The sequence below is a fragment of the Nematolebias whitei genome, chromosome 16, assembly GCF_014905685.2.
Source record: "Nematolebias whitei isolate Nwh7 chromosome 16, NemWhi1, whole genome shotgun sequence".
Taxonomy (NCBI): Eukaryota; Metazoa; Chordata; class Actinopteri; order Cyprinodontiformes; family Rivulidae; genus Nematolebias; species Nematolebias whitei.
In genome coordinates, this window is record NC_056513.1 from 24,506,544 (window position 1) to 24,519,001 (window position 12,458).

The following is a 12,458-nucleotide window of genomic DNA, read 5'->3' on the forward strand; positions in this document are numbered from 1 at the left end:
CAAACGCATTATTCACATGGACTGCATGTCCACACAGAAAAACCTGGCAGAATCGAGCCTGCCACTCGTTGATGCACATGCAGAGGCCAGGCAGGGCGACTTTATGTACATGAAGAGAAATAAGAGGCGGAGACACGTATGATAAGGACAGACTCTCTTTTTAATTGACCTTTCCCTGCTTTATGATTCAGAGGACGCCAGGTTTGATTTCCACACCGCGTTCTTGATGAGCCGTCAATAACTGTGCCGTTAATGTCAAGTCGCCAATGACTCTTCTCTTCTGGTGGGGAGATCAGAGATGAAGGGGAACAAGAGAGAGTGAGCAACCGTTTAATAGCACAGCTCCACACACATTTAATCCCCGAGCATGTACAGAACATCAAATTAATTGCTCAGAGCTTCGGGCGCTGTCTTCTTCATGCAGCGCCTCCTAATATCCTCTCTCCTCCACCTCAGACTGATGACAACATCCTTGTGCATTTAAGTGAGAGCAATGTTTATCCAGCAAGGCCACTTTGTGCTCGTCTTACCTGTAAAATCAACGAAATACCAGTAGGACACAAAACAGTTGCATTTCTAGTGCGATCAGAGACGTTAGGAAACTGCAGCGAGGAGAAGCTGTGTTTGGACAGTAAACATGAGAATAAACAGCAGCGAGATAAATTTTAAAGCAACAGTTCAGGCCTTTTGAAGTGGGGCTCAGAAGGAAGGTTATAAACAATTAATATCTTACCTGTTGAAGATAGATTTTTGAACTACGGTAGGCCCTTGATTATCGTGGGGGTTACGTTCCAGACACCCCCGCGATAGGTGAAAAACCACGAAGTAGGAACGCTATATTTATTTTAGTATTTATAAATATTTTAAGGCTTTATAAACCTGTACCACACTCTTGCAATGTTCTAAAATAAGAATATTCAACGAATTAGTCAGAGGGGCCACAGTTACTGAAAACCAAGAGCTCAGGGACTGGACATCCAGCAGTTATTGTCATTAAGTAACATTTTGCAGTTTAAAATCTAATTCTATGTACTTTGTAAAAATGAACCCATTGGTGGGCCAAACTGAGCTCACCAATGGGCCTGGTTTGGCCCCCGGGCCACCAATTGAAAAGCCCTGTTCTAAACTCTTAAACCTATGTAAATTTAACAACATACGTATATGTACTGTGCAGCAGCTGCAACATTTTGTATGAGTACTCACCAGCTTTGCAGACCAGCAGCTCGGTTCCGGTCGGGCTCGGATCCGGTTCGACTACCCTGCAGCATGATGAAGCCCACCACCCCATGCAGTTTGATGTGCGCAAGCTGCTGCTCCAGGCATTACACTCCACGCGCAGGGCTGCCCAGGAGGTGGTCCACCACCTTAGCCTGGGTCCAGACCAGCACAGTGGTGATCAGAACCAGGCTGAACCCCGCCTCTGTCTGTCCCCTGAAGCCCCCAGGATCTGGATCACACTGAGTCCAGATCACCTGCAGGTACTCACCGGTGAAGATACTACTACAGCTTGAAGGATGAGTTCAGCTCCAGGATTATTTGCAACTTTCCTGCCAGTTCTGTGAGATTAACAGATAAATCCTCCCTCCATTTCTGCCATTTCGGCAGAAAGCAGCAGCGAGAAGCACCGTTGGCTTCTGGGTAGAGTAGTTCTTTTGACTGGTGTTACAGTATAGGTTTATTGAAAGAAAACTACAAAATGGCAGCACCTGTCCCAAGTATTTTTTCATTAACTTTTCATTCTGTATTGTCCCAGTCACATGAGTAATATTAATGTTGACAGTTGTGTGTCATGTAAAATCTTGCGTTGATAAACCTCGAAAGAGTGAGTCTGCGACAGTCGAACTGCGAAGTTTCGAGGGACTACCGCACTTCAATTTAAAAAATATAGTTTGTCCACACAGACAAGCAAAGAGCTGAGCAGGGCGGCCAAGACCAAAGTGGGCGCTGTCGCAGAACTACTCCAGCCTCATGCAGTCAAATAAAAAATAAAATAAATAAAAACGTTTTAGAAAGAGACTAGAGTTTTTTTGTTTGTTTCAGTAAATTTGTGTTCATATCACTGACAATACAGTGTTTGTTTTGTGAACGTCAAAAATTGTCAAATTAAAAGAGGAAAAGTTTGTTTTGTTTTGCAAATATAAAGTAAGATTATGGGCTTAAAATATGTCATTATGTTACCTTTAAAGATTCGACACAGACATGCCAGGAATGTTGTTAATAATTTAACTTGTGTTGCCACTAACCTGTGTCTAGTTGTTTGTGAGGACACTGAACTTTGATTTTCTTTGCTTAGAATGTCCAAAAAGGGGTTTAAATATGCATCATAAACATAAATGAGGTCACATGCATAAAACCATCTCCCTCCCAGTATCACTTTCAGTTTTATTGAAAACAAGGTTATCAGATTTCGTAAGGCTGGAGTTTTCTGAAGAAAAAAAAAGTCGCATGTTTGGGTCACACCCTGTGTGCTCTGTTTAAATCCGCCCCCCGTTTCCCATCACGATCATTTCAGCAGACTGAGCCGTGAACTTCCCACTCCAGGAATGACAATGCAGGTAAGATGCCAAGACAGAGATCCTTTCAAATAGTTCACTGCTTTGCTGTCCATAATATTAATGAATAAATACTCTGTAAAGCAAATTATTCACAGTCTAAAGTAAATTTATGTTGTCTGCTGAGAGTACAGTTTAATAAGTTAAATTAGTAACGGGGAGTGGCGCAGAGGTTCGAGAAGGTGAGTCTGTTGCCAGTTATATCCGCGGATTGACATCCAAAATGTGGGTGAGCGAAGTGAATCACCCACACCTGCCTCCACCCTCATTTGCCCCACTCTGGGCCCTTGAGCAAGGCCCTTAACCCCCACCATCTGCTCCCCTGGGCGCCCTAGAGAGCAGCTCTCTGCTCCACACAGAGGGCTGTGGTAGCTCAGTGGTCTGTGGTTGCGTCAAGAAGGGCATCCGGTGTAAAAACAATTACCAAGTCTTCGTGCAAGTCCGTTTGCCATAACCTGTGTGTTTTGTGGCGTTCATGTCTACTTGTGATTATTTTGTTTAGTTCCCTGAGTCTGTTTTTTTTTTCCCTGAGTCTCCAACTTCCAGTGTTTCTCTGCTCTTGTTGCCAGCTCCTGCTCCTCCCACTCTCACCTGCTCCTGGTTGTCCTCCCCAGGTGTTTGTTATTCCCTCTCGTTTGTTTGGTCTTTAAATAATGTCTCCTTCTGTTCGTCCCTCGTCCGTGGATTGTGCTTCCCGCAGCCGTCATGGTTTGTTCCTCCGTGTCTCCTTGTGAAGATTACTCGCTGTAAGTTTTGTTGCCATACCAGCCTTAGTTTTAGTGTTTTGTTGAATAAATCATTTTTCTTTATTTTACCCTCGAGTTCCTCCGTGTCAGTCTGCAGCCTGGGTTCAACTCTCCACGGATCAGCTTAGTTCGTTGTGGCGACCTCTGGGGAAGGGAGCAGCCGAAAGAAGAAGCAAAAGTTAAATTAACAAAGTCCATGCTCAGTAATCCAGGTATACAATTTAACAATTTTCAGCCAGGTCACCAACATAACTGGTTTGTTCCACTTTGGAGTAAGCTGTTGGGGGAAGAATCAGTTTTGTGTTGTGTGTTGCCTTGACTGATGAAGCCTTCTGGATGGAAGGTGAAACGTTTCAGCACAAAAAAAGAAACTGTTCAGATGGCCTGAGTGAAAAATGTTGGAAAAGTTAAATTAGTAACGCTGTTTTATCATTGGACAGCAACATAGCATACTGTAAATGCTTCTGTTCATCTTTCAGAACATTTAAGTGAAAATGCAACCAAAAAAATAAATAAATAAAATACATTTTCAACGAACTCTTAATTGTCAAGGTTTTTTATTGTCATTCGCATTGCATGTGGTACATGAGGTGGAACGAAATTGTGTACACGAGGTCCCAGTTACATCCAACAAAAGTATAAATTGTAAAAGGAAAACAGTAATAAGATCTAAGATATGAACTAACAAATATGCTAAACACTTAATAGTGCAAAAACAATACGTCAAACAGCAGCAGCACGAACATGAGTCTGTGTGAGCAGATGAGTACGAATGAACACAGATGCATGAGATCAGCAGCATGAGATCAGCAGCACATATCAACAACCAAAGTGGCATTACAGTGATAATCCTGATTAGAGATTCATGAGTCTAACAGCTTCAGGGTAGAAGCTGTTCCTCGGCCTAGTGGTTCTGCACCACTTGTGTTGCATTGCAAATCTAAGAAAATGGCTAATTTCCTGTTTTCAAATTAAGCTTTAAAGGTTTTAATGATTTTTTTTCTTTTCAAAGAACAGACATCCTTTTATTGGATTTTTGTAAAAATAAAAACAATCCAATAAAAACATAAAATCAGCTTATCCTAGTTAATTATTAAAAGATGTTATTAGTAATGTTTGTTGGTTTTCGGGAGTTTCTCTGTGCTTTTAGTTACTCAATAACAGACTTTCCCAGTTCTGATCGTTTTACTTTCAGACTTTAGATCTGTGGATCCTCTGGGTAAAAAAAAAAAACTGAAAGGGTGAATTTAGTGACAAATATCTACCAGATATTTTAGAGTTTAAGCATATTGTGTTGTTTTGAATAAACCCAGAGCTCCAGACTTGTTCCATAGCTGTAAGACAAATGTTCAGCTTTCCCCCTGAGGAGAAACTTGAAGTGTTTTAACAACTGTGTGCACCAGCTGATGGAAACTGATACTTTCGTGTCTTTAAACTCAACCCAAAACTGTTTTTATATAAAGTGCTCGAAGCAACGTGAAATGTTATAAAATGTGAAAAAGATTAATCAAGCTGAGTGAAGAGAGTGGGTTATTTTTTAACATGTTTTTGTCTAATCTGGGGTCTCACTGAGGGAAAATAATAAATTTACTGTCAGACACTGTTTGAGGAATTTGAAAATTTAATATTTGCACACAAACATGTTTCGCTGATGAATACTTGTATCAGTCAATAATAAATCGAGAAAAATAAAACACACAAGTCTTCTTTATCTTGTTCTATTTGTCAAAGAGGAAAGACATGTTGATAATTCAAGAGTATCAAATAATCCTGATCTGACTTGTGTGCAGAAATTTACTCATGTGGATGATTTTTAATCTATTTTTCCCAGGTGACACTACTTCTTGGTCTGCTGGGTTTTGTGGCCTCAGTTCACTCTAATTCACAGTTTTACCTGCCAGTCGACTGTGATGGCATCTATAGCCACAACAATTCAAGCTCCAGCGGGGTGTACAGGATCTACCCCGGGGGTCCGACCACACCGCTGCACGTCTACTGCGACATGGATACAGATGGGGGCAGGTGGACCGTGAGTATTTTATTTTTTTTAATCAGCAGGAGATGAAGTCATGAGGAATAATTCAGTCAATCCGTCAATTCTTTGGTTCATGCAAAAAACTAAATAAAATGTAGAGCAAACGTTTTCTTGCGTGCTGTTTAAGACGTGAACTGCATCAACAAAGTCTCATCGTGATTGTTGCCGTTGTCTTTGTGATGCTGCTCACAAAGAATATCGTATTTTTCACTGTATAAGTAACACCTTTTTGCATAAATTAGCATGTCCTGCGACGTATATAGCAAGGAGACATATTTATGTTTTTCCCCCATATTTATAAACCAATTTTTGGCTGAGATATGATGATTTAATTCATTCTGACATGGAAAATATTGAACACTACCATTTTCAGCCACTAGAGTGCTTGACTAATATGGCAAGCAAAGTGTCTTATTAATAGGTAAAAGTGGCTATTAGTGAGACACTTGGCTTGCCATAACAAGCCCCTTCGTCTCGTCAAATCAGCTGCATTTCACCGCTCCACCCAGGCGAAATGCAACTGATTTGACTGTTAAAGTGCATTTATCAAGGAAAAGTTAGACTGAGACACACCTTTACTATAATGTTGCGCAAACAAATAATTGTTTTTAAGTGTTAATCTTGTAAAATTTTTGCTAAAGTCCTCCTATGCATGCTCCAACAACCGCCATTTGGCAGCCAATCGATTTCTGGCACAACACCAGCCCACATTTCCGGGTGGTCATCAATGACGCATAACAATTGCGATGTGTCAGCGATGACGCATAATAGATGCAACTTATACGGTGAAGCAACATATTTATGTTTGTTTCCACTTTATTAGACATATTTGGACTGATGCGAGTTATACGGTGGTGCGACGTGTACAACAGCAAGTACGGTTATTATCATTACCCTGTGCTGGTTGACACACTGTCAAATAAAATCAAGACAAATCATTTCCAAACTTCATGCTGTCATCAATTTTGAATGATATTCAAAATGACATCAACGTTACCTGACAACATCTCTAAGGATTAAAAAACAAAAACAGACGTCAGTTGTTTTTGTTTTGTTAACTTTTTTGGGGATTGATCATGTCCTGGCTGACTAAGAATCTTCACCAACATCTCTAAGGATTATTAAAGATGTGATATAGAAAAGCTGTTATAATGTAAAACATTATACAAGATCTCGCTCAGTGAAAACATAGTGCAACATATTTAGTAAAGTTCAAATCTCTGCATGTCTCTGCATCTCATCTGGACCCTCAGGTGTTCCTCAGGAGGATGGATGGGACAGAGAGCTTCTTCAGGCCATGGAAGCATTATAAGTCTGGGTTTGGCAACGTAGCTGGAGAATACTGGATGGGTAAGATAAAAAGAAAAATGGCGAAGGTCTTGTGCGACTGTTAGCACTCAAAGTATGCATTGGGGATTACGCTCAACTACTGCCACAGCTAATTTTACTTTAGTTTTTATAAACTTTTAACACCGTAAGTGAACATACCCCCGCCCCAACACCTACATGTAAGCAGAATGAATTAATGAATTAATTACATTAATAAATAAAAGCTCTATAAGTGCATATAAACTTCCATACACATGACACATATGCCAACACATCAGTTTCGATGATTTGACATCCTGTAGGACAGTTCCAGTTTATTTCAGATGATCTATCTTTACCAGCAGTCAGTCTGAATGTTTCTGGTTTAGGAAAGCAAAGGGACTCTCTAATTCAGCTTTTTTATGTAGGTGGAGCTGCAAAGTTTCATTTTATCAGTATTAGCCAGCGGAGTTGTAAATGCTATTAAGCCCTTTAATGCAGGAGAGGGATCAAGTGGCGTACGTCACACCATGAACAAGAAAGTCAGATCATTAACGATATCCTCTTCATTTATGTATAACGTTGGAAAAGTTCCATACATGATCTCTTCATGGAGGGACAGCTCCAAAACATGTGTGAGTAATGTTCTGTGGCCTGTCTGCATTGCTCACACAGAGGGGACACTGCATCAAATCTTTTTGCAAGCCTGGCTTTAGTATACTGAGCTCATAAGATCTGTCACTGTGTGAAACTGTGCCGAGCACAGTCTGAGGATCTTTGATCCCTCTTTAAAACCTCCACCACAAACATCAGCTGAAATCAACAATCCCAAATCTGTTACCTGTATAAAGTTTTTAACACTATGAAAAAGTTTGAAATTTAAAAAGTATTTAAATGTATAGAAAAGATTGCACCTCTCCTTGAGATGCAGAAACTTTAACAGGAGAGGAGTTCAAAAGAGTATATCCTGATGCATGCTCAATAATCCAGGTAGAAAAATCTAAAAAAGTTAAATCTGGTGCAGAGGACCAGATTTAACTTTTTTAGATTCAAAAGAGTATCTAACAAAAACTGTTTTAGGGAGAGAAAATGTATTTGCTAGCTGTTAAAAAAAGAAGCAAAAATAGAATCAAAATACAAATATCTCCTGGTTTTGATACCTAAATAACTCAGTAGCAGTAAAACTGACAGAGTTAGTATTTTTTGTTTGATTAGATGCTATAAATAATTTAAAAATCTGGAAAGTTTAATTAAAATCCATATTGTGCCAACAGAGCAGACACAAAGACACAGGCTGAAGTTTGTTTTTCTATTCTTATTAGGACATTTTTTTGATATTCAATCATTTTTGTAATCTAAATTTGACCATTACCAGTGTGTGCCTAACCCTAAACCCAACCCAAAATCCTTTTTTGAGTATTAGATCCAGGCTTTGGTCCCTATAAGGACTACTAGTCCTGACAAGGTATGCAATTATACTGGTACAGGTCTTAAAAAGGTACCAACAATTGGTATACATATACACACCTACTTAAATGCGCCTTTCATGGTGGTGGGAACAAAGACAATAAAATAAAGCGTGACAGCGAGCCAAATAAACTGAAGCTCTGTGTTTCTTTTCAGGCCTGGAACACATTTTCCTGTTAACACAGAGAAAGGAGAATGAGCTGAGAGTTGACATGCAGGACTGGGAGGGTGGAGCTGCTTCTGCAGAGTACTCCTCCTTCTCAATCGATTCTGAGAACAACGGCTATGCGCTGCACCTGGGCAGTTTCATTGGTGGAGCAGCAGGTGACTCTCCTTGTTTCAGCCAGAAATTAAAATTCAACGTTCAGATTTAAGACTTGACTACCATTTTTACAGACTGTGCAAAGTAGAATGAAATTTGCACTTGAATTATTCTTTATCGTCATGAAAATTAAGATACAAGTACATTCGGCATCTCAACTTTACCACTGCCATAGTCAAAGTCAGTTTCTTTTTTTGTGTCTTTAATTGTGTACACAGGGTCCCAGTTACATCCAACAAAAGTATAAATTGTAAAGAAAAACAGTAATAAGATCTAAGATATATACTGTTACAAATAACAAAAGAATGATCCATGATAAAAGGACTCACTGCAACTATGAACTCAAACATAAAAAGTCTTGATGCATGCTCAGTAATCCAGGCAGATAAATTTAACACGGTTGAGTCAAGTCCTCAGGATGGGTTCTGTTTGTTAGACAAACATGTATGGATTACCCTGATCTGCAGTTTGAAAAAGTTTACTCCAGAAGTTTTCCAAATACACTGGCATGCAATTCCTTAAAGTGGGTACGCACCAGTGGTGTAGTCTACATTTTTGTAGTGGGCATACTGTGCTTAGAAACCATGTACACTGGTTAGTACAATGTAATCATCTATTTATTTTGATTTTTAAGCATATTGAACATTTGCAAATTTCTCTGATGCTTATATTTCAATAAATTTACATCAAACTTTGAACAGCAGTTGGCTTTGTATTAAAACATATTATATAATTTATAAAACAGTATCAAAGCAAAACATGTTCAAGTATTAAGTAGTAAGTACAGAATTATACAATATTCGCTGGATAAGCAAATGTAATAAGCGCTGCATACAAATAAATTGTTATGCAAGTGTTTAACTGCCGTTTAATGTATTAATGACACATGCCTAATGATATGTCATGTATCATTGGGCACTGAAGTGGGTATACTGAACTTCTTAAGCTTTTCTAATGGGTATTTTTTTCATTCAACCTTTATTTATACAGGTTAATCCTATCGAGTCTTGGGGACTCATTTACAAGAGAGACCTGATTTTAACAAAGAGTGATGACAACAGTGGACAACAATAGGCAATCATAAAGGATGCGTACAAATTGAGATTTTTTTTTTTTTTTAACAAGTAAAAATAAAATGGTATTTAAAAGAAAATGTAACAAAAAAAACACAGCTAGGTTGTAAGGTGCTGTAGAAAACTAAAAGCAAGAACATGTCTGGTTAATGTCTGCATTGGTATACGCCATATACCGGCATATCGCATAGACTACACCACTGGTACACACTCCCTGTAAACAAAGCACCAGACTGACCACCAAAAACCACATAGAAGCTTGAGTCGGTTATTTCACGAGACGCCTCAGTCCGGAACTGAAATGTTCTAGCAGCCTCAGAATGGACCGAGGCAGCAAGTGGGGATTAAAAATAGCCCACCTCCGGTCCGCCTCTGTGCAACTGAGTGAGGTAGGAACAGAGTGAAAACATGTGACAACATGTGAAAAAGTAAGATGAGGTGCCACGGCTCAGTAATGTGATGAGCTGATGTTCATGCACAACCGCAGCATTAAACAACAGATTTGTTACAGAATGATGACGCACAGAACTTGATAGGATCAGTAAAGTGAGATATTTCATTATGTTTTGTAAATGACACATTTAATACGCCATGCTCTACAACAACGCAGCTGAGTTATGCTCCGCCCACACTGCCCATTTCATTTCTGAAAACTCAAGTCTGAGCAGGAAGTGGCTGGCTCCATTTGAGGTGTAACAGCCAGAGGGGAGAGAAAGATGGACTGGTCTGTACCGACATTTTCCAGAACTGCTCCATGAAAGAGTCTAGTGATCAACCTGCATTAGGCTGGCTATAGTTTGAGTCGGTTAACAAATAGAGTGGAATTGGGCAAGTGTAGTCTTGGAAGAAATATTTAGGAGAAATTAAAAAATGTAAAAAGCTGCATGTGCATTGGCTATCTAGCATTGGATAATGCACATGCAGCTTTTGCTAAATCTTTTCTAGTTTACACTTTCCACCATTCTTTGTAACTTCAAAGTTTATTCAAGAAATCTGCTCATAAATACACAGAAATACATCAAAAAAGTCTGATTTCTCAATCCCAAATGACTCTTCCAATATTGTTAGTAGAATGGTACCGTAGTTTCCCCCCCTAAAATATTATATTTGGTTTTGTAAAAGTTGTGTGTTACACTTGTTTTGAGATGTGTTGCACAGACAGCAGCCTGCGAAAGGGAGACTGTTGAGGAGTAAAGGTGCACGTTAAAACCTAACACCTAATAAACAAGTAGTTTTCATGACTGTTACATGAGAGGAAAAAAGTCTGATATAAGAAAGGGACTTGTTTTTTTAACATGTAAGCATAAAAAAAAAATTTTGTTATTATTATTTTGTTATTTTATATATATATATATATATATATATATGGCATGATTATCTTGATCTGCACTGTGTGGAACAATTAGACAGGGGCTTCAGTGCAAATGGTCAGATATGAGTAAAGTCTCAAACTGCAACTTTAAATAAAATGTACTGTATATCAAACAAAAATTATTTTTTAACCATATGACACAACAGTGACACGGTGGCATAGTTGGTAGAGCTGTTGCCACTCAGTGAAAAGGTTCCCAGATCAAATCCCGTCCGTGGCCTTCCTGGGTGGAGTTTGCATGTTCTTTCCGTGTATATGTGGATTTTCTCCGGTTTCCTCCCACAGACCAAAAACGTGCATGTTAGGCTGATTGGTAACTCTAAATTGTCTCTAGGTGTGAGTGAGAGAGTGAATGGTTGTTTGTCTCATTTGTCTCTGTGGGTCCCTGTGATGGACTGAGACATGTCCAGGTGTCCCCGCCTCTCGCACAGTGATTGCTGGACATGGGCGCCAGCGGCCCCTGCAACCCAAAAAGAAAGAAGCGGGTAAAAGATAATGGATGGGTTTTTGGAACCATATGTACATAATTTTATTCCACCTCATGTACCACATGTGGTGCGAATGACAATAAATAATCTCTGAATCTCTGACGGATTCAACACAGCATGCAATTACGTAAACTTCACACACTATGAAATATATGTTAAAAATCAGAGTAAACTCAATATTTATCTGTATCCTATTTATAGCATTCAAAAGTAACCAGCCTTATTTAGAAACACAAATTTCAGCCTTGATCTCACTTTAGTTTCTTCTGCTTCCTTCATCCAGGCGACAGTTTGACAAATCAGGGCTCTGCAAAGTTCACCACCTTTGACAAAGACCAGGACACGTGGGAGAAAAACTGTGCCCAGCATTACCTGGGAGGATTCTGGTACAACGCCTGCCACATGGCCAATCCCACCGGCATGTATGCGCCTCACGGAGCCATCGGCTTCGAAAATGCTCAAGTGGTTTGGCAAACGTGGAAAGGCTGGAACTACTCCCTGAAGACCATCGCCATGAAGATCCGACCGGTGGTGAAATGCTCGTGCACACAGTGACCTGGTTAGCATGACATCAACAGGGTTGTTGTAAGACTTCATTCTTCACCACAGGAGGGCTGTGTGCTTGCTGCATTTTGCCATGTTTGGAAAAAATGTGTTTACATATTTTAAATTTCCAATATATTCTGATTATTATTGAGCATTGGATGATAATTCTCTTAACAGCAAACATAATTAGAGCCGTGAAGGCGGAAGCTGTTTCAAGTTTTAGAAATTAGAAGTAAAACTTTTCTCTGTCAATCAGGGAGATGGAGACTGTATTTATTCATGATGCGCTTTCTGACTCAATTAAAGTCACTTGGAGGTTTGAGGGTTTTTTTTAACTTTGTAATTGTTTTTTCCTTCTTGATGCCATCCACAGAGTACGCAACTTAAATGACTCCCAGCTACTATTGCATCAAGTTTCAGCTCAATTCCTGTAAAATTGGCTGCGTTCTAGTCATTTTTGTGTTGCATAACATTCATCAGCTGTGAGATCCAATTTCAATTGGGTTTATTCTAAAAGATTATCGGTTCAATTAACGTCAGTTCTTTTAT

The 12,458-nt window shown here is 39.4% G+C and overlaps 1 protein-coding gene across 1 annotated transcript; it reads left to right on the top strand.

Moving 5' to 3' along the window:
- The first annotated feature begins 2,524 nt into the window (after positions 1 to 2,524).
- Positions 2,525 to 12,161, top strand: LOC119422977 (microfibril-associated glycoprotein 4). Its single transcript, XM_037690388.1, has 5 exons — positions 2,525 to 2,555; positions 5,130 to 5,327; positions 6,587 to 6,683; positions 8,265 to 8,432; positions 11,647 to 12,161. Exons 1-5 carry the CDS (start codon positions 2,544 to 2,546, stop codon positions 11,916 to 11,918), a joined length of 747 nt encoding a protein of 248 aa, XP_037546316.1. The 5' UTR covers positions 2,525 to 2,543; the 3' UTR covers positions 11,919 to 12,161.
- Positions 12,162 to 12,458: the final 297 nt, after the last annotated feature.

Coding starts and splice junctions, on each gene's coding strand:
- LOC119422977 (XM_037690388.1), top strand. Junction 5,328..6,586: donor CAGATGGGGGCAGGTGGACC/GTGAGTATTTTA, acceptor CTGGACCCTCAG/GTGTTCCTCAGGAGGATGGA. Junction 6,684..8,264: donor AGCTGGAGAATACTGGATGG/GTAAGATAAAAA, acceptor GTTTCTTTTCAG/GCCTGGAACACATTTTCCTG.